Raw genomic sequence first — 19,660 nt, 5'->3', positions numbered from 1 at the left:
TGTTTATTATTTATGGTCCTGAGGATGGAACTCAGGAGTTAAACCCTAACCTCCACTCCTGTAGGCAGGTCCTCTATCACAAACTATACTCCCAACTCTTTTATTACAATGTGTATGTGTGTGTGTGTGTGTGTGAATATATACTACATGGGTGCTGATGCCTTTGAAGGCCAGAAGACAGCTGGGCATGGTGGCATTTGTCTTTAATCCCAGCAATCAGGAGGCAGAGACAGGCAGATCTCTGTGAGTTCAAGGCCAGCCTGTCTACATAGCAAGTTCCAGGCCAGCTGGGGCTACAGGGAGACCCTGTCTCAAAAAGACCAAAAAAAATAATAAAATAAAAAAGATAAAGATAGGGTCTTCTGTATAGCCTAGGGTGCCCTCAAATTCACAATCCTCCTGCCTTAGTCTCCTGAGTGATGGCATTATAGATGAGTACCATCATGTCCAGTTGTACACACTGCTTTTGTGACATGCTTTGTTCATTCAGTTAATCTTTACTGTTTGAAGAAATAAATTTCACTGTACTTAATAATCAGTCTAGATTCAAATATTCCCAGGTTTCTCTAAAATGCCCTTTGTAGGATATGGGAACAAAATGAATTCTGATTTCCTATGCTATGTCTCTACATGTGCATTCACCTATCTTATTTGCAAAGTTTATTTTTACTTTGTCTGCTTTCGCTGCATTATTTTTTCCTTCACATAAAAAATAAAATAAAATAGGGCCATATGATGGCTCCTCAAGTGAAGGTGCTTGCTGCTAAGACTGACAACCTGAGTTCCATCTCTGGGATCCACATGGTGGAGAGAACTGAGTCCTACAATTTGTCCTCTGATCTCTCTCTCTCTCTCTCTCTCTCTCTCTCTCTCTCTCTCTCTCCCACTTTCTCTTTCTCCCCTCTTTCTCTGATCATTTTGAGACAGGGTCTCCCTGTAGCCCCAGCTGGCCTGTAGACCAGGCTGTCTCTATGTAGACCAGGCTGGCCTTGAACAAACTTACAGAGATCCACCTGCTTCTGCCTCCTGAGTGCTGGGACTAACTGCCACCATACCCAGCTACATTTCTTTCTTAAAAAAAATAATAAATAAATAACCCAATAACCCTAACCCTAACCCTAAAATATAAACAAAAACAAAAACAAAAAAAACCCCAGTAAGTTTAATTAGGGTTGCCTGCATGTGCATGGATATGGGATTATTTACTGCAGGATAGGCAATTTACCTGTTCCTGCACTTCTGAAGCAAAATGATTTGCCCTCTCACAACACTATACACGGCCAGTAACGTCCCTGCTAGTGTGTCAGTTAGTTTTGTCAGCGTGACACAAATAAGAGACATCTGGGAAGAGGGAACCCAGATTGGCCTGTGGGGCATTTTCTTGACTGCTGGTTGATGTAGGATGGCCCAGCCCACTGAGGGCGGTGCCATGCCTGGGCAGGTGAGCCTGGGCTGTATCAGAAAGCAGGCTGAGCACTGGCCAGGGAAACGAGCCTCTATGTGCCCTGCCCTGATTTCCCTTTGTGAAGAACTGTTACCTGGAAATGTTAGGTGAAAGAAACCCTTTCCTCCCCTAAGCTGGTTTTGGTCAAGGTGTTTATCACAGCAACTGAGGCTTTTTTTAAATTTTTATTACTGTGTATGAATCTTATGCCTGCATGTATGTTAGTGTACCTGTGTTGTGCAGTGCCCACAGAGGCCAGAAAAGGGTGTCAGATCCCCTGGAACTGGAGTTATGGATGGTTGTTAGCCTGTGGGTGCTAGGATTTGAACGGGTCCTCTGCAAGAGCAACCAGTGTTCTTAACCACTGAGCCATCTCTCAAGCAGTTAGGGTCTCACTATATAGTCAAAATTGGCCTCAGACTCACAATCCTCCTTATTCAGCCTCCAGAATGCTAGGGTTATAGGCACATGGCACACCACGATACCCACCTGGAAACTGAATTTTATGATGTTTTTTGTTTGTTTTGTTTTTTACATTTACTTATTGTGTGTATGGGAGGTAAGAGTCACACACATGCCACAGCACACCTGTGAAGGTTAGAGGACAACCTGCAGAACTGGTTCTGTCCTTCTACCATGTAGACCTAGGGATCCTAGGGATCAAACTCAGGTTGTCAGATTTGGTGGCAAATGCCTTTAGCCACTAAGCCACCATGATTAAGCTTTTATTTATTTTTGTTTCTCTTTTTCTTTCTTTTTTGTTTTTGAGATAGGGTCTCATAATGTAGCTCTAGCTGTCTGGAACTCACTTTATAGACCAGGCTGGCCTTGAACTCACAGAGATTCACCTGACCCTGTCTCCTGAGTTCTGGAATTAAAGGCTTCAGCCACAATGCTCGACCCCAACCTGGGTTTGGTTCCCAGCACCCACATGGTACCATCTGTAACTCCAGTCCTAGGGGATCTGACACTCTCTTCTGGCCTCTGAAGGCATTGTATACATGTAGTACACCTACATACACGTAGGTAAAACACTCATACACATAAAATTAAAATAAATTTTAAAATATTTAAAATGTAAAGAAAAAGAAATGGTTTATTTTGGATGCAGTTACTTAAACCCTTAGGAAAGAAGTTTCTTTTTAAAAGTAGATTCATAGGCTTTTAACAATAAGACAGTTCATGATTTGTTCTTTGGAGTATGTTAAGGCTCTTCTGCTACCGGACAATGATCAAGTTTAGGTTTGTTGGGATTATTTTTCAGCAGCCAGTCAGCTAGCCAAATCTATGTAAAAAAGAAAAACTGAAGTTAATAGACATTTAAATATTTCTTTTCAAAATCTTAAAATGGGCAGGTGTGATAGCACACACCTTTAATCCCAGCAATTGAGACACAGAAGCAGGCAAATTTCTGTGAGTTTGAGGTCTCCCAGGTCTACATAGTGAGTCCCAGGACACCTGGGGCTATAGGGAGAACCCGTCTCAAAACAAAACAAAAAAACAGATGATAGATAGATAGATAGATAGATAGATAGATAGATAGATAGATAGATAGATAGATAGATGATTGATAGATGATAGATAGAAGATAGATAGATGATAGATAGATAGATAGATAGATAGATAGATAGATAGATAGATAGATAGATAGATAGATAGATAAACAGCTGGAGAGATGGCTCAGCCATTAAGAGCACTTGTTGCTCTTACAAAGGACTGGAGAACATGGTTCAATTCCCAGTACCCAAATCATGCAGCTCACAACCACCTGTAACTCCAGTTTCAGGAGATCTTAACACCCTTTTTTGGCTTCCAAGGGCACTTACATGCATGTGAAATACATACATGCCCTCAGGGATACACACATGTACACATAAAATAAAAATAAATATTTTTTAAATAAATAAATAAGGCTGGAGAGATGGCTCAGCAGTAAAGAGCATTGACTGCTCTTGCAGAGGACCCAGGTTCAGTTTCTGGCACTAATATGGTGTCTAACAACTGTCCAAAACTCCAGTTCCAGGGGATCTGGTGTCCTCTTCTGACCTCCATGGGCATTTTGCACACATGCTGCACTTACAACACAAGCAGGCAAAACACTCATACACATAAAGTAAAAATAAATCAAAAATAAAATTTTAAAAAGGCAAAACAAAATATTTGCAACACTATTATGTATATACTGTGTAAAATTGTTATGTACAGACCTAAATTAGAAAGGAGGCAGGGCCGGGCGTGGTGGCACACACCTTTAATCCCAGCACCCAGGAGGCAGAGGCAGGTGGATCTCTGTGAGTTCAAGGCCAGGCTGGTCTACATACCAAGTTCCAGGCCAGCTGGGGCTACAGGGAGACCATATCTCAAAAAGAACTAAAAATAACAAGTATTGACCATGACAAAATGATAAAGGGAAACTGGAAACCCCAACACTGGGAACAGGAAGGTAAATGGCAAATGGCATGGCCACTATGTGGAAAAGAAAATCTAGACAGAATTGCCCCACAACCCAAGATCTCCATTCTTTTTTCTTTTAATATTTTATGTATTATTCTTATTTTATGTGTATGCGTGTATTGCCTGTGGGCAGATAAGTGCACCTGTGTTGTGCAATGCCTGTGGAACACAGAAGAGGCTGTCAGATCCCCTGGAACTGGAGTTACAGACAGTTGTTAGCTGCCATGTGGGTGCTGGGATTCTAACCCCGGTCTTCTGCAAGAACAGTCAGTGTTCTTAACCACTGAACCATTTCTCCAGCCCCAAGAACTCCATTTTTTTTTTTTTTTTTTATTTGTCTTTTTTGAGACAGGGTCTTCTTGTAGCCCCAGCTGTCCTGGAACTCACTATGTAGACCAGGCTGGCCTTGAACTCACAGAGATCCTCCTGCCTCTGCCTCCCAAGTGCTGGGATTGAAGGCGTGCGCCACCATGCCTGGCAAGAACTCCATTCTTATACATTTACCCAAAGAACTGAAAACTGGGACTCACACAGATAGTGGTATTCAAATGTTACAATATTATACACACAACCAAACATCCACCAACATCTGAATGCTTATACAAAATGTGGTACACACATGTAACGGAACATTATCATCCATGTAAAGGAATAAAATTCTGATAAATGTTAAATCAATGAAACTTGGAAACATCAGCCCAGTTTGGTGGTGCACATCTTAGTCCCAGCACTCGGGAGGCAGAGGCGGGCAGATCTAGTCTACATACTGAGTTCCAGGCCAGCTGGGAATACAGGGACACCCTGACTCAAAAAGACCAAAAAAAAAACAACAAAAAAAAAATCAAACAGTGAAATAATTCAGAGACAAAAGTTTTTTGTTGTTGTTTTTTGGTTTTTGTTTTCTATATTGAAAGCTGAATCCAGAGCTTTGTCTATGCTAAGCAAGTGCTTTACTGCTAAACCAGGCTCCCAGCCCCCCACCGTTTTGTGTGTGTGTGTGTGTGTGTGTGTGTGTGTGTGTGCACGCGCATTCCATGGTGTACCTGTGGAGGTCAGAGGACAATTTGGGGAGCTGGTTCTCTCCTTTCACTATGGAATCTTAGGATGGAACTCAGTTCAAGAGGCCTGCGTGGCAAGTGCTTTTACCCATTGAGCCATCTCACTGGCCCTTTTGAGTTTTTGTTTTCAGTCAGGGTCTCACTAACTTGCCCAGCCTGGCCATGAAGTCATAGCCAAGCAAGCTGTAGAGCTTGTGATTCTTCTTTTTCAGCCTCCAAGTTGCTAGGATTACAAATTTGGGGCCATCATACCTGACACAAAAGAGCAAATATATGCATACACTTACATAAAATATCTAAAACAGGGAAATTTATAGACACAGAAAGTAGTAGAGGTAATGGGAGTTGACAGAGATAGAGAGCTGTTGCTTCAAGGTTACAGAGTTTTTTGGTTTTTTTTTTTTTTTTTTGGTCTTCTTGAAACAGAGTCTCCTTGTAGCCACAACTGGCCTGGAACTCACCATGTAGACCAAGCTGGCCTCAAACTCACAGAGATCCGCTTGCCTCTGCCTCCTGAGTGCTGGGACTAAAGGCGAGTGCCACCATGGCCAGCTTCTTTTGTTTTTTTGAGACAAGGTCTACCTATAGCCTGGAACTGGCTATGTAGATCAGGATGACCTCAAACTCACAGAGATCTGCCTCTGGCCTTGTAGTTTTGTTAAAATTACAGATCAGGAGGCTGGTCAGGGGACTGGGAATGTAGCTCAGGGGTAGAATACTTGCCTAGGATGCTCAAAGCCCTAGGTTTAATCCTCAGCACTGCAAAAATAAAATAAAAGCAAAAGCAAAATAAAAGCCAGGCTTGGTAGCTCATTCCTATAATCCTAATATTTGAGAGGCAGAGAAGCAGGAGGATCAGGAGCTTAAGGCTAGCCTTGGCTAGTTTTAGAGCTAGACATAGTATCTTAGGTCTATAATCCCAGCACTTGGGAGGCTAAGGCAGGCAGGCAGGATTGCTGTAAATTAGAGTCATTCTGGGCTATACAGCAAGTTCCAGATCAGACTGGTCTACAGAATAAGACTGTGCCTCAAAACAAAGAAATAAAAACACAAAGTTTTAAATATGAAAACTATGAACAATATTCTTCAATATGAATAAAAAGATGTCTTACAAATGGATCTGCTGGTTTTTGCTTACAGAGCTCCGTGAGTCCTTCAAGCAGAGTTGGTGTTATGTATGAATTTAAATAATCCTTAGCAGCTTGTCCCATTGGAATGGGTTCAATAATCACTGCAGACACAAATATGTTCTCATTAAAAAGAAAATATAAATAAACAATATACAGTTGTTTAAAAAGGATGCAGGTGTGGTGGTGCACACCTTTAGTCTTAACACTCAGGGGGCAGAGGCAGGCAGATCTCTGTGAGATGGAGGCCAGCCTGGTTTACACAATGAGTTGCAGGCCAGCTGGGGCTAGAAATCCTGTCTTAAAACCTCCCTAACCCTCCCGCCTCAAAAAAAAAAAAAAAAAAAGAAAAAAAGAAAAAATTAGAGATGACTTCAAAAGATTTTACATGTTATAGGAAACACTCATGTCTTCATCATTTTTCAATGTGTTTTTACAATTATTAACATATAATTTTTTTTTTTTTTGGTCTTTTTGAGACAGCCCCAAAGCCTCCTTTTTTTTTAAGTTATGAGCTTCTGGGGCTGGCAAGATGGTTCAGCAGTTAAGAGCACTGGCTGCTCTTGCAGAGGACCTGGGTTCAATTCCCAGCACCCAAGTGGTGGCTAACAACAGTCTGTAACTGCAGTTCCAGGGAATCTGACACCTTCTTCCGACTTTGTGCGCACTGGATGACATGGGTACACTTATACACATGCAGGCAATACACTCATACACAGAAAATTAAAAAAAGTTATGAGCTTTTTTCTTTAATTTTTAAATTTATTTTTATGTGTATGAGTGTTTTGTCTGCACATATGTAAGTGCGCCGCGGGGAACTGAACCCTGTCTTCTGGAAGAGCAGCCAAGTGCTCTGCTGAGTCATCTCTCCAGCCCTAAGCCTCCCATTTTGAAAATAATGACACTCTTTCCTTCACACTCCCATTAGATTTTAACTTGGAAGGGAGCAGTTCCTTCTAAAACACTTCCTGACTTCAATTCCCAACTCAAGAACTGAAAATGCTTGGAAGAGGACACTCAAGAAAGTCCGCACAGCCTTCTGAAATCGGGCTCACTTCCAAAGCAAATGAAAACATAACAGGTATCAGGAAGGGAGTTGGTTTTTGTTTGTTTGTGTTTTGGTGTTTTTGAGACAGAGTCTCCCTGTAGCCACAGCTGTCCTGGAACTCACTATGTAGACCAGGCTGGCCTTGAACTCACCGAGATCCCCCTGCCTCTACCTCCCAAGTGCTGGGACTAAAGGCTTGTGCCACCACGCCCGGCTCAGGAAGGGAATTTTTACCTCCACTTATAAAGCTCAGAGGCTGTGGTTGAAGTCAGACATTTAGTTCAAGCAGAAGCAAGTAGAATTTATTAACTAAATGGGAAATTGAGTTACTTATATTCACATACAGATTCCAATAATAAGTCCTTCTTTAAAAAAAAATAATATATATATATATAGCTATAGAACTGTGCTATAGAACCCCAAATTAGCCCTCCTGTTATAAAGGTTTTATAAATTTTATTTATTTTTATGTGTATGAGTGTTTTGCTTACATGTATGTAAGTGCAACTCAGATGTACCTGGTGCCCACAGAGACTAGAAAAGGGTGTTGGATTCCCTGGAACTGGAGTTAGAGGATGGGTGTTAGCTGCCATATGAGTGCTGTGAACTGAACCTAGATTTTCTGGAGGAGCAGTAAGTGCTCTTAACTACTGCTCCATCACTCAAGTCCCAAGTTGTTGGTTTTTTTTGTTGTTGTTTTAAGGCAGGGTCTTCCTATAGCCCCAAGATGGCCTGGAACTCACTATGTAGGCCAGGCAGGCCTCCATCTCACAGAGATCCACCTGCCTTTGACTCTGCGATGGGACTAAAGGCATGCGCCTGGCTCCAACTCATACACATAAAGTAAAAATAATAAATAAAATATTTAAATAAAGAAGTGGGGCCATCAAGACGGCTCATTCGATAGATGTACACACTGTAGCATACATGAGCCTGTACTCACACACATGCACACACACAGACACACAAAATAAAACAAGAGATGGAACATGATACATAATAGTTTAAAATATGTTATTATTTTTATTTTATGTGTATGAGTTTTTTGTCTGCATGTATGTAAGTGTACCTGTGTTGTGCAATGCCAAAGAGGCCAGAAGGGGGAGTCAGATCCACTGGAACTGGAGTTAATAGACAGTTGTTAGCTAGAATTGAACCTGGGTCTTCTGGAAGAACAGCAAGTGTTTTTAACCCAAGAGCCATCTCTCCAGCCCCATAATAGTTTATTTAAATACATACAAGTACATGCATGCAGAACAGTAAACCTAGGAAGAAACATGTCAAAATGCATGTTAATTCTAGCTCTCCAGATGCTGAAACAGGAAGATTATGAGTAAGAGGTCAACTTGGACTATGTGGCAAAACTCCACCTCAAAACAATCCTCCCAGAGCTGGAGAAACAGCCCAGCAGGTAAGAGTACTTGTTGCAGCAGAGCGTGGTGGTACACAGCCCAGCAGGTAAGAGTACTTGTTGCAGCAGAGCGTGGTGGTGCATGCCTTTAATCCCAGGACTTGGGAGGCAAAGGCAGGTGGATCGCTGCAAGTTTAAGGCCAGCCTGGTCTACATAGTGAGTTCCAGGACAGCTGGGACTTCAGGGAGACCCTGTCTCAAAAAGGCAGAAAAAAAAGAGTACTCGTTGCTCTTGCAGAGGACCCAGTTTTGGTTCACATCACCCACATGGCTACTCACAGCTGCCTGTATGTAACTCCAGTTCCAAGGGACCTGACACCCTCTTCTGGCCTCCAAGGCCATTGGTGCATTTACATACATATAGGTCAAACACTCATCACATAAAATAAAAATAAATTAATTTTTAAAAAAGAAGAAAAAGAAAGTAAAGAAAGCTGGCTGAACGGGAGCCATAGAGAACAAGCCAATGAGCAGTGTTCCTTCATGGTGCTTGCCTCCAGGTTCCTGCCTTGAGGTCCTGTCCTGACTTCCCTCAGTCATGGGCTGTTATGTGGAAGTATAAGATGAAGCAAGCCCTTTCCTCCCCCCATGGAGTGCAGAATGTTTAATCACAGCAGCAAAAGAGCCTGTGAGGACAATGGCAGAAGGCTTGCTCAGCAGGTGCCAGGCCCTGGGTTCTTTCCCCAGCACTATGGGAGGGGGAGGGGGGAGGGGAAGGAGGAGGAGGGGAGGAGGGGGAAGAGGAGAGGCCAGGAAAGGAAGGAGGGGAGGGGAGAAAAGTTCCTGAGTGGGACCACCAAGTATGCTGCAGGAGGTGGCACACACCTGTAATTCCTACTATTCGGGCTGTTAGATGCTTTTACTCCCAGGCAAGAGGCAGGCAGATCTCTGTGAGATACACACACACACACACACACACACACACACACACACGCAGACATGCAATAAATAAGTCTTATAATACATACATACATACGTACATACATACATACATACATACATACATACATACATACATAAAGGGTGGGATGTGCCCCAGTGGCAGCGTATTTGCCTATTATGGATGAGGTCCTAGGTTTAGTCTCTAGTGCTTTAAAAAAAAAGTACTGTTGCTCAGTATGTCCATTTCTTACCAACTTCATAACTTCCAATTGGATGAAAACCAAAAAGGACCTGAAATTATCAACTTCACAACAACTTGAGATGGTTTTTCTCCTTTTCCTCTTCCTCCTCCATTATTATTATCATTATTATTATCATAATAATCATTATCATTATTAAGAAAAAGATAAGTTTATTGAGTATACTACAAAGGAGCAGTGCTCAGGGGCAGCAGCACAGAACAGCCTGTCCTGCATTAGACTTTGTTAGGCAAACAATAAACGATCAGAGAAGGTGGAATAGATTCTTTCCCCTCCATGTATAAAACACTACTGACGCATTATAGATAAGTAGAATAACAGCACAAAGGAGAAGAACAATCCCAATATGTTTAGTTCAAGAGAAAAGAAAAAATTAAACTCTCAAAAGATTTCTTGGGAACAATTTAATTCTGTGAGTAATGTTAATGCTTCCATTTTTGGTTTGAAGGGTTTGGGAGGGGTTGTTGTTTTGTTTCTTTAATTTTATGTGTATGAGTGTTTTGCCTGCATGTATTTAAATGCACCCTGTGCATGCAATGCCTATAGAGGTCAGAAGAGGGTGTTGGAGCCCCTAGAACTGAACTTATGGATGGCAGTTAGCTGCCATGTGGGTGCTGGGAACAAAACCCAGGTCCTCAGCAAGAGCAGTCAGTGCTCTTAACCACTGAGCCACGGTTTACTATATAGCACCAGCTGGCCTGGAACTCACTAGATAAACCAGGCTGGCCTTGATCTCACAGCAATTCACCTGCCTCTGTCTCCAAACCACACCTGACTTGTTTTTGTTTTGAAATCAGGTCTCTTGTAGCTCAGCCTGGCCTCCTACATAGCTGAAGGAATTTTGAGCTTCTGATCCTCTGGAACCTCACCTCTCCAGTACTAGAATTAGGGGTGCATCACCACACCCAGTTTTATGTGGTGCTGAGGATCAAACCCAGGGTTTTGTGTGTACTAGGCAAGTACTCTAGCAACTGGGCTACATCCCCAGGCTTCTCTGGCTTCAAGTTTTTGATTAATTACAACTCAAAAATATGGCAAAACACATTTGGAGAAAAATGCTATCTTCCAGATCCAGCCACATCTTCAAAAAAAATTTTTTTTAAAGTAAACAACTTGGAGATGTACTTGAGAAAAGTAGTCATCTGTCACTCACCATCAGGAAACATGAACCGGATTTCTCTTTCTGCTGCAGCAAAGTCATGGCTCCCATGAAGTGCATTCCTCAGTTCATCTGTGCCATAAATTGCCCGAAGACTAAAAGCAAATTAGAGATGGTGTCCTTCCAATCTGACATCCTTTCCTTACTTCATATGGATGGATTCTCTCTCTCTCTCTCTCTCTCTCTCTCTCTCTATATATATATATATATTTATTTATTTATTTATTTATTATTTGTTGGGAGTAGGGGAGGCACATGAGCTATGGGCTATGTGTGGAAGTCAGAGGAAAATTTGTGGGAGCTGGTTTTCTCTTTCCACCATGTAGGTCCCAAGATCAAAAAAGGTCATCAGGCTTAGCAGCAAGTGCCTTTACCCACTGAGCCATCTTGTCAGCTCCCCCTGCCTTTTTCCTTCCTTGATTTGCTCAAACATTTAAAACAAATTCTATTTTCTGAGTGTTTTGCTTGCATGTATGTAAGTGTACCATGAAACTGCTCATGGCAGTTGTGAGCTGCCATGTGGGTACTGAGAACTGAACCTGGATCCCCTGGAAGAGAATAAGCATTCTAACCATTGAGCCAACTCTGCAGACTCTTTTTAGACAGGAGCTCATTAATCTAATTTTAAGCTTACATCTACCTAGAGAGCAAAAGCTGTCCTGTGAGAAGTGAAAAGGAAATATAAATTCAAAAGTGCAGTAACTCTGTTTTGTTTCAAGACACTAGTGATAATAATAAAAACTTGGATTTTTGCTCATTTACTACGAATATTCTTTTTTTTAAGGCAGGGTCTCTGTCCCTGTAGCCCCAGCTGGTCTGGAATTCGCTATGTAGACCAGGATCACCTTGAACTCACAGTGATCTGCCTGCCTCTACTTCCTGAGTGCTGGGTGCTGGGATTAAAGGCATACACCACCACACCAGCACCAATATTCTTTTAAAACACAATTCTAAGGCTGAAGAGATGGCTCAGCAGTTAAGGGGGCCTATACCTTCAGCTCCCGGGATCCAAAGCACTTCTGGGCTCCAAAGGAATCTGCACTCAAGTGTACATACCAATACACAAACACATGCGTTCACACAATTAAAAATAAAAATAGAGTTGTGCGTGGTGGTACATGCCTTTAATTCCAGCAATTGGGAGGCAGAGGCAGGTGGATCTCTGTGAGTTCAAGGCCAGCCTGGTCTACATAGTGAGTTTCAGGACAGCTGGGGCTACACGGAGACCCTGTCTCAAAAAGACCAAAAAATTAAAATAAAAATAGGACTGGAAAGATGGCTCAGCCATTAAGAACACTGGCTGCTCTTACAGAGGACCAGGGTTTGGATCCCAGCACCCACATGGGAGCTAACTCTCCCTAATTCTAGCTCCAGAGGATCCAACACCCTCTCTGGCCTCCTCGGGCATTGCACACATGGGTGCACTAACATGCATGCAGGCGAAAACATTCATACATATAAAGTAAAAAAAAAAAAAAAATTAAAAAAGAAAAAGAGGGCCTGGAGAGATGGCTCAGCGGTTAAGAGCACTGAGTGCTCAAGAAGAACAGAAAGAAATCTTAAAAATCCACCAATCTAATTTTCCCATTAAAAATTCTACTTCCGGGGCTTAGAGAGGTGGCTCAGAGATTAAGAGCACTTACTGCTCTTGCAGAGGGCCTGGGTTCAGTTTCCAGCACCCACTTGGCAGTCACAGCTGTCTGCCCTCTGTAGGCACCAGGCATGCACGTGGGGCCCATATATACATGCGGGTAGAACACCCATACACATGAAATAAAAATAAATCTTAAAAAAAAAAATCCTACTTCAGGGGCAGTGAGATGACTCAATGGGTAAAGATGTTTGCCATCAAGCCTGATGACTTGAGTTCAGTCCTGGGACCCAAGTGCACACATGTACAGACATAATTAAAAAAAAAATCTTACTTCACAGTCAACTGTAGTGACTCATGCCTGTAATCTCAAAAATGGGGAGGCTGAAGCAGGAAGATGACCAAGAATTCAAAGCTACCCTGGGCTGTATAGTGACTTATGGGTCAGCATGGGTACAGAGTGAAACCCTGCCTCAAAAAATAGGCAGATTGGGGGTGGTTATGGAGGCACATATCTTTAATCCCAGCACCCAGAAGGCAGAGGCAAGTAGATCCCTATGAGTTTGAGGTAGCCTGGTCTACATAGCCAGTTCCAGACCAGCCAGGGCTACATAAAAGAGCCAAACAAAACAAAACAAACAAACAAAACCCCCAAACAATAAGCCCTATACAGAACAAACCCACCCCCCCCAAAAATCAATCCTACTTTAGTGGCATTTTAATTCAGGGCTAATCAGTCATATATGAGATAGTCTCTGAAGCCCTCTGTGCTATTTGATATTGAGATACACACTGAAATGTGAAAATGAAAACTCACTACCTCTACAGAGAAAAATGTTCATTTAGCAAAACTTTTACATGAAAGAAAACTTTCAATCCAATAAAATCTTTTTCTTCTTTTTTCATTTTATTTTTGTGGATGATTTCAGTCCCTCCAATCTCCCCAGGAAAATTACCTGTCTGGGTGTGTCTCCTTAGCTACTATACTATTACTTGGTCCCAAAAGTTCTTTCCAGTAAGAGATGGCATTATGTCTAGCTAGTATCATAGCAACAAGTGGTCCAGAACTCATATAAGCTGTCAAATTTGGGAAAAACATTTTCCCATACTGATCCACATAAAAGTTACTGCAGTGCTCAGGGCTGAGAAGGAGTTTTCGTCTCTGTAAGAAGAACAAAGTCAACAAAAGCATTTAAAGTGACAGTTCAGTAAAACCTGATTAAGTCATTAATAACTTGCCAAGCATAGTGGCTCATGTCTGTAATCTTAGCACTTGGGAGCCTGAGACAAGAGGATTATAGAGCATTACAGGCCACTCTGGGTTACATAGGGAGTTCCAGTCCAGTTTGGGCTACAGAGTGAGACTCTGACTCAAAAAAAAAACCAACTTAGCCTGGTAGTTTATGCCTTTAATCCCAGCACTCTGGAGGTAGATGCAGGCCTCTTCAACATAATGAGTTCCAGGCCACCTAGGCCTACACAGTGACCCTGTCTAAAAAAATAAACCCCCAAACAAGTCATCAATAAGTTGAAATTAGTATCAGTGATTACACACTTTAGATTTATATTTGTATTATAAAGAAAGTAAATGATCCTTTTCCTCTTCCGGGGACAGTGTTTGGAGGTACTCAGAATGGTCCAGCATTTGACATATGGTCGTAGGCTTTCCTACAATACAGCCGCTAACAAAACTAGGCTGCCCCAAACCTCTGGTAACAGGATTGTTTACCTTTATACCAAGAAGGTTGGGAAAGCACAACAATCTGCGTGTGTTGTATGCCCAGGGAGACTTCAAGGGGTTCATGCTGTGAGGCCTAAAGTCCTTATGAGATTGTCAAAAACAAAACATGTCAGCTGGGCCTATGGTGGTTCTATGTGTGCTAAATGTGTCCATGACAGTGTTGTGAAAGTGTTGAAGGCACAAGCACAGAGTCAGAAAGTGAATTAACCATACAGCTTTTTTAAGTAATAAAACCCACAGCTTGCTCTATGAAAAAAAAAAAGTAAATTATATTAAATATGTTCTGAAATAAGATAAGAGGAAGTATTTATCCTCCTTAAGAAAACAATTCTTTTCAATTAAAGATTGGTGACAAACACACACAGACACACACACACACAGACATGCACAGCACAAAAAAAACCAATTCCTGCCGGGCATGGTGGCACATGCCTTTAATCCCAGCACTGGGGAGACAGAGGCAGGTGGATCTCTGTGAGTTTAAGGCCAGCCTGGTCTACATAGTGAGTTCCAGGACAGCTGGCGCTACAGGGAGACCCTGTCTCAAAAAGATCAAAAAAAAAGAAAAGGAAAGAAAGGAAAATAAAAATTTCTGGGGTCAGAGAGATGGCTCCCTGGTTAAAAGCACTGTCTGCTCTTGCAGAAGACCTGGGTTCAGTTCCCAGCATCCACACGGCAGGCTTACAAACGTCTGTAACTCCAGTTCCAAGGGATTGGACGCCCTCTTCTGGTCTCCATGGGCACTGCATGCATGTGCTGCATCTATATACATGCAGGCGAAACAGTCAAACACATAAAATGAAAATGAATATATTACTAAAAAAAAAAAGAAAGAAATTAGATCAAAAAAAATTCTTAGGCTGATGAGATGACTCAGTGGGTAAAGGCTCTTATTGCCAAAGCTGAGGACCTGAGTTCAACTGCCAGAATCTACATGGTAGAAAGAGAGAACTGTCTCCTACAAGTTGTCTTCTGACCTTCACACATGTGTTGTAGCACTTGTGCAGGAACACACACACACACACACACACACATACACACACACACCTAAATGTAAAAAAATATGATTTTAAGGAGTGCTTGCTGTGCAATCATGAAGAGCTGAGTTTGGATCTTAGCACCCACATAACAAACCGAGTGTCAACCAAACGCATGTAACTTCAGCTTTTCTGGCCTCCCATGAGTGCAAGCAGATGCACATATCTGCATACACATATGACCATGCACTCACCTAGACACATACAAATTGATTAATTAATTAAAGTCAGGTGTAGTGGTGCAGGCCTTTAATCCAAGTGCTCAGAAGGCAGAGGCAGGTGGATCTCTGTGAGTTCAAGGCCAGCCTGGTCTACATAGTGAGTTCCAGACCAGCTGGGGCTACAGGAAGACCCTGTCTCAAAAAGACCAAAAAAAGAGAAAGAAATCAGATGAAAAAAAATTGAAATTAGTTTTAGAAACAGTGGTATCAAATAACAGGAACAGAATTCATAGTTTGTAACAAAGGAAAGATTGCTACCTACTGAAAAGAAAGATCAGTTTTTCAGACCATTTTCTCTAGACAGGATAAGAAAGTTGAGTAAGCTCTCAACTACAATAAAGCCTATTTTACAAACATATCATATAAGCATGACTTATGATTTCAGTTATATGAAATAGCTGGAACTGGAGAGATGACTTAGTGGTTAAGAGCACTGGCTGCTCTTGCAGAGGACCTGGGTTTGGCTGCCAGCACTCATATGGTGGCTAACAGCTGTCTTTAACTACTGTTCCAGGGAATTTAACACCCTCTTCTGGCCTCCATGGGCATTGCATGCATGGGTGAACTGACATCCATGAGGGCAAAACACTCAAACACATAAAATAAAAAAATGTTAAACTTTGAAAAAGGGCCAGGTGTGGTGGCGCATGCTTTAATCCCAGCTCTTGGGAGGTAGAGGCGGGTGGATCTCTGTGAATTCAAGGTCACCCTGTTCTACATAGTGAGTTCCAGGCCAGCTGGGGCTTCAGGGAGGTCCTGCTTCAAAAAGACCAAAAATAAATAAATAAACATTGTAAAAGGAAGAAAAGAACTGTTGATCCTCTTGGTTTTGAGATAGGGTTTCACTATGTAGGCCTAGCTGGCCTCGATCTCACAGAGATCTGCCTGACTCTGCTTCTTGAGAGCTGGGACTAAAGAAACATGTGTGCTACCATGCTATTAATTTTTAATCTGTAATAAGCACTAGCCAGCCTTGGTGTTGTGGTGCACACCTTTAATCACAGCATTCAAGGGGCAGAGGCAGACAGATCTCTGTGAGATCAGCCTGATCTACAAAGCAAGTACCAGGCCAGCTGGGGCTACAAGGAGGAAAAAAAAAAAAAGATGGCATGTTTTCATATTTTTGGTTTCGGGACGGTGGCAGGAATTGAACCCACAGCTTCATGCATACTATGCCTGTGTTCTACCACTAAGCTATACCCTAGCCCTACCTATGGACTTTGATTTTTTAATAGGTATCAGGTCCATTTAGAGTTATCCCGGAATAAAATATTTCATTGGACTTTTTTTAGTGGCACCTTAGTTTTCTTAACATTTATTAAAGAGTATCTGAATCTTTTAACTGTGTGACCGTATCTTTATACTTTCCTTTTTTTGTTGTTTTTCAGTCTTTTTTGAGACAGTGTCTCCCTACAGCCCCACCTGGTCTGGAACTCACTAAGTAGAACAGGGTGACCTTGAACTCACAGAGATCCACCTGCCTCTGCATCCCAAGTGCTGGGATTAAAGGTGTAGCACCACACCCAGCTCTTATACCATCTCAACTCTGTCTTTATCCTTGGAAGCTCAATTGAAATCACATACTTCTGACGACTAAAGCTTTCTTTTTCCTTCCCCTCCCCTCTCTTCTTTCTTTTTTTTGTGTAGACTATGTATGTGCATGTGTTCATGGGTATATTCACACCCATGCACACAGGTGAATAGTGTATGTTGTGTGTGTGTAGCCAAGAGTCAACATTGGGAGTCTTCCTCAGTCACTCTCCATCTTTTTTTTTTTTTTGAGACAGCGTCTTCCTGTAGCCCCAGCTGGCCTGAAACTTACTATGTAGACCAGGTTGGCCTTGAACTCACAGAAATCCTCCTGCCTCTGCTTCCTGAGTGCTGGGATTAAAGGCGTGGCGTGCACCATCATGCCCTGCTCCATCTTATTTTTTGAGACAGAGTCTCTTCCTGAACCTGGAGTTCACCAATTTGTAAAGACTAGCAGGCAGCCAGCTCCAGAGACCCTCCTGCTCTGCTTCCCTAACACTAACATAACAGGTACCTGCCACAGCACCCAGCTTTTTATGTGGGTGCTGGGGATGCAAACTCAGATCCTCATGCTTGCTTAGCAAGTGCTGTACCAACTAAATCATCTCCCCAGCCCAGTTTTCTTTATCTTTAAAACACTAACTAGCTGGACATGGGGCTACAGGGAGACCCTGTCTCAAAAACAAGCAAAAAACAGAACAAAAAAACCTACTAATAGACAATATGATACTATATAATTTTAAAATAAAAAAAAAGCCTAGAAATCCAAATAAGGATAGTAAACAAAAGATTTAAAATATTAAATTTGGGCTGGTGAGATGGCTCAGTGGTTAAGAGCACTGGCTGTTCTTGTAGCGCCCACATGGCAGCTAACAACCATCTGTAACTCCAGATCCAGGGGCTCGAACACCCTCTTTTGACTTTCATGGGTGCATTTACATACATGCAGGCAATACACTCATACACATAAAATAAAAAAAAAATTTAAAACATTAAATTCTACTTGATATCTTTACACTTTTTGGCTTTTAGTTTGAGACATGGTCATACTAGAGCATGGCTTGAAACCCCCTGAAGCCCAAGAAGGCCTAGAGTTTAAGCTCTTCTGAGTCTTAAAAAAAAAACACTAAATGTTTATAACTGAAAAAAATACCAATAGAGACTCAAACTATGCACAGGAATATTGCACGTAACTTAAAAAGGATACAATAGATTCAGACATAATGATCCAAAATGTTACAAAGAGACTGTTTGAAGGAGTCAGAGAGTAGGCTGGCTCCATTTTCTAGGGAAAAAAACGTTTTCAAACACAAAACTCATGGAAGAAGAGCATGTGTTATTTCCTCTCTCTATACTGGGACTTGGAAGAAGTTAAGGGAAGGAAAAGGCAATTTTGCTTCTTTTGCTTCTTATTCAACATTCTTTTGAAGTGTGAAAAACTTAACTATTACATTGAACTAATTTTTGAGACAGGTCTTATGCATTTGGAGTCAAATTCCAAACTCATTATGTAGCTGACAATGACCTTGAACATCTGATCCTTTAGACCTCCACTTCCCAAGTACTGGTAACTGGCAGGTGCCACTATTTCCTCTTTCACATGTAAACTTTATAGTCGAAACCGTAAATTTCAGGTTTAGCATGAAGGATCTAAATCGGTGGCCACATTTACATAAGCGTAACAAAACTGGGGAACAGATAAGAAGGCATGATCATGCTCAGAAGTTACCTGAACGACGGTGAATCCAGATCTGAGAATAATGTCTCGAATCTCCTCCTCTTTGTCAACAATATCTGGTTTGATAAGCCCTAGAGTTTTTTCTACGTATATCTGAGGTGGGGGCATTATTTCCATTCTGGCGTTTCCTGGTACAATTTAAGAATTTCTTGGTAGGTATCAACTGCAATGACATGTATCCCCCATCCCAAATTCAATGTAATTCTGATTAAGAATAGTAGTATTAGGTGCAAGATTTTATTAATTTATTGACAGTAGACACAGCCATGTCTTTCTACAAGTAGTTTTTTAAGAATTTGGTTTTTACAGCGCCCAAGCCAGCCGGCGCGGCTTTCTCTAAGGCGGATGGAAGGATTGTCCAGGCAGGAGCTAGGGAGAGCTGGCCGTTAATAGTGCACCGCTCCACTGGTAGGGGAGCAGCCCCAGCAGGCTGCTTTCGTGATGAGACCCACCCCTCAGGGACCACTCCGGTGCAGGATCAGGCATGATTGGGGGACAGGGGCTCCAAGTCCTTTGGCAATCTCCAGGTTGGACCCTTTGAGTACTCACCTCTGGGTCAGGTGTTATCACAAACTCGTTGCTAAGAGACCTGAAACCCTATTTCGCTACGGTGGCTGCAGAGGACCAATCCCAGCAACTTTTTTTCAGCTTCTAATAGATTTGTTTTAATCAAGGATCAGCCAGGGACGTTTTGCTCTCCATATGACTCTTACAGTTCTAAACATTTTCTAATACTTTCCTCGTAATTTAAATACACAGACAGCACAGACACACACACAGACACACACACACACACACACTATATATATATATTTATGAGGGGGGTTCTTTTTGAGACAGGGTCTCCTTGTAGTCCCCAGCTGGCCTGAAACTTGCTATGTAGACCAGGCTGGTCTCAAACTCACAGAGATCCACCTGCCTCTGTCTCCCAAGTGCTGGGACTAAAGGTGTGCGCCACC

The 19,660-nt window shown here is 42.1% G+C and overlaps 1 protein-coding gene across 2 annotated transcripts; it reads right to left on the bottom strand.

The window, feature by feature from the left end:
• Positions 1 to 2,544: 2,544 nt before the first annotated feature.
• Positions 2,545 to 19,306, bottom strand: Nme5 (NME/NM23 family member 5). Of its 2 annotated transcripts, XM_008834304.3 has the most exons (6): positions 19,251 to 19,306; positions 18,693 to 18,829; positions 13,391 to 13,596; positions 10,838 to 10,938; positions 6,069 to 6,187; positions 2,545 to 2,729 (listed from the first exon to the last, which is right to left on the bottom strand). In XM_008834304.3, the coding sequence occupies exons 2-6, from the start codon at positions 18,816 to 18,818 to the stop codon at positions 2,649 to 2,651; spliced, it is 633 nt and encodes a 210-aa protein (XP_008832526.1). In that variant the 5' UTR covers positions 18,819 to 18,829; positions 19,251 to 19,306; the 3' UTR covers positions 2,545 to 2,648. The 2 variants fall into 2 exon arrangements, with proteins under 2 accessions (XP_008832526.1, XP_017653960.1); XM_017798471.2 differs by lacking the exon at positions 6,069 to 6,187 and having other exon boundaries at positions 2,624 to 2,729.
• Between the last annotated feature and the right edge of the window lie 354 nt (positions 19,307 to 19,660).

The sequence above is a fragment of the Nannospalax galili genome, unplaced genomic scaffold, assembly GCF_000622305.1.
Source record: "Nannospalax galili isolate Female #2095 unplaced genomic scaffold, S.galili_v1.0 scaffold856, whole genome shotgun sequence".
Lineage (NCBI taxonomy): Eukaryota > Metazoa > Chordata > Mammalia > Rodentia > Spalacidae > Nannospalax > Nannospalax galili.
Note: the sequence above shows the minus strand (reverse complement) of the source record. Positions and strands in the feature narration are given on the sequence as shown.

Bases quoted from the DNA above. Each gene is read 5' to 3' on its own strand.
- Nme5 (XM_008834304.3), bottom strand. From the start codon at position 18,818: ATGGAAATAATGCCCCCACCTCAGATATACGTAGAAAAAACTCTAGGG. The intron at 13,597-18,692 runs GTAACTTCTGAG...TTCTTCTTACAG, and splicing joins CTGGATTCACCGTCGTTCAG to AGACGAAAACTCCTTCTCAG. The intron at 6,188-10,837 runs GTGAGTGACAGA...TTGTGTCTGCAG, and splicing joins CCGGTTCATGTTTCCTGATG to TGATTATTGAACCCATTCCA.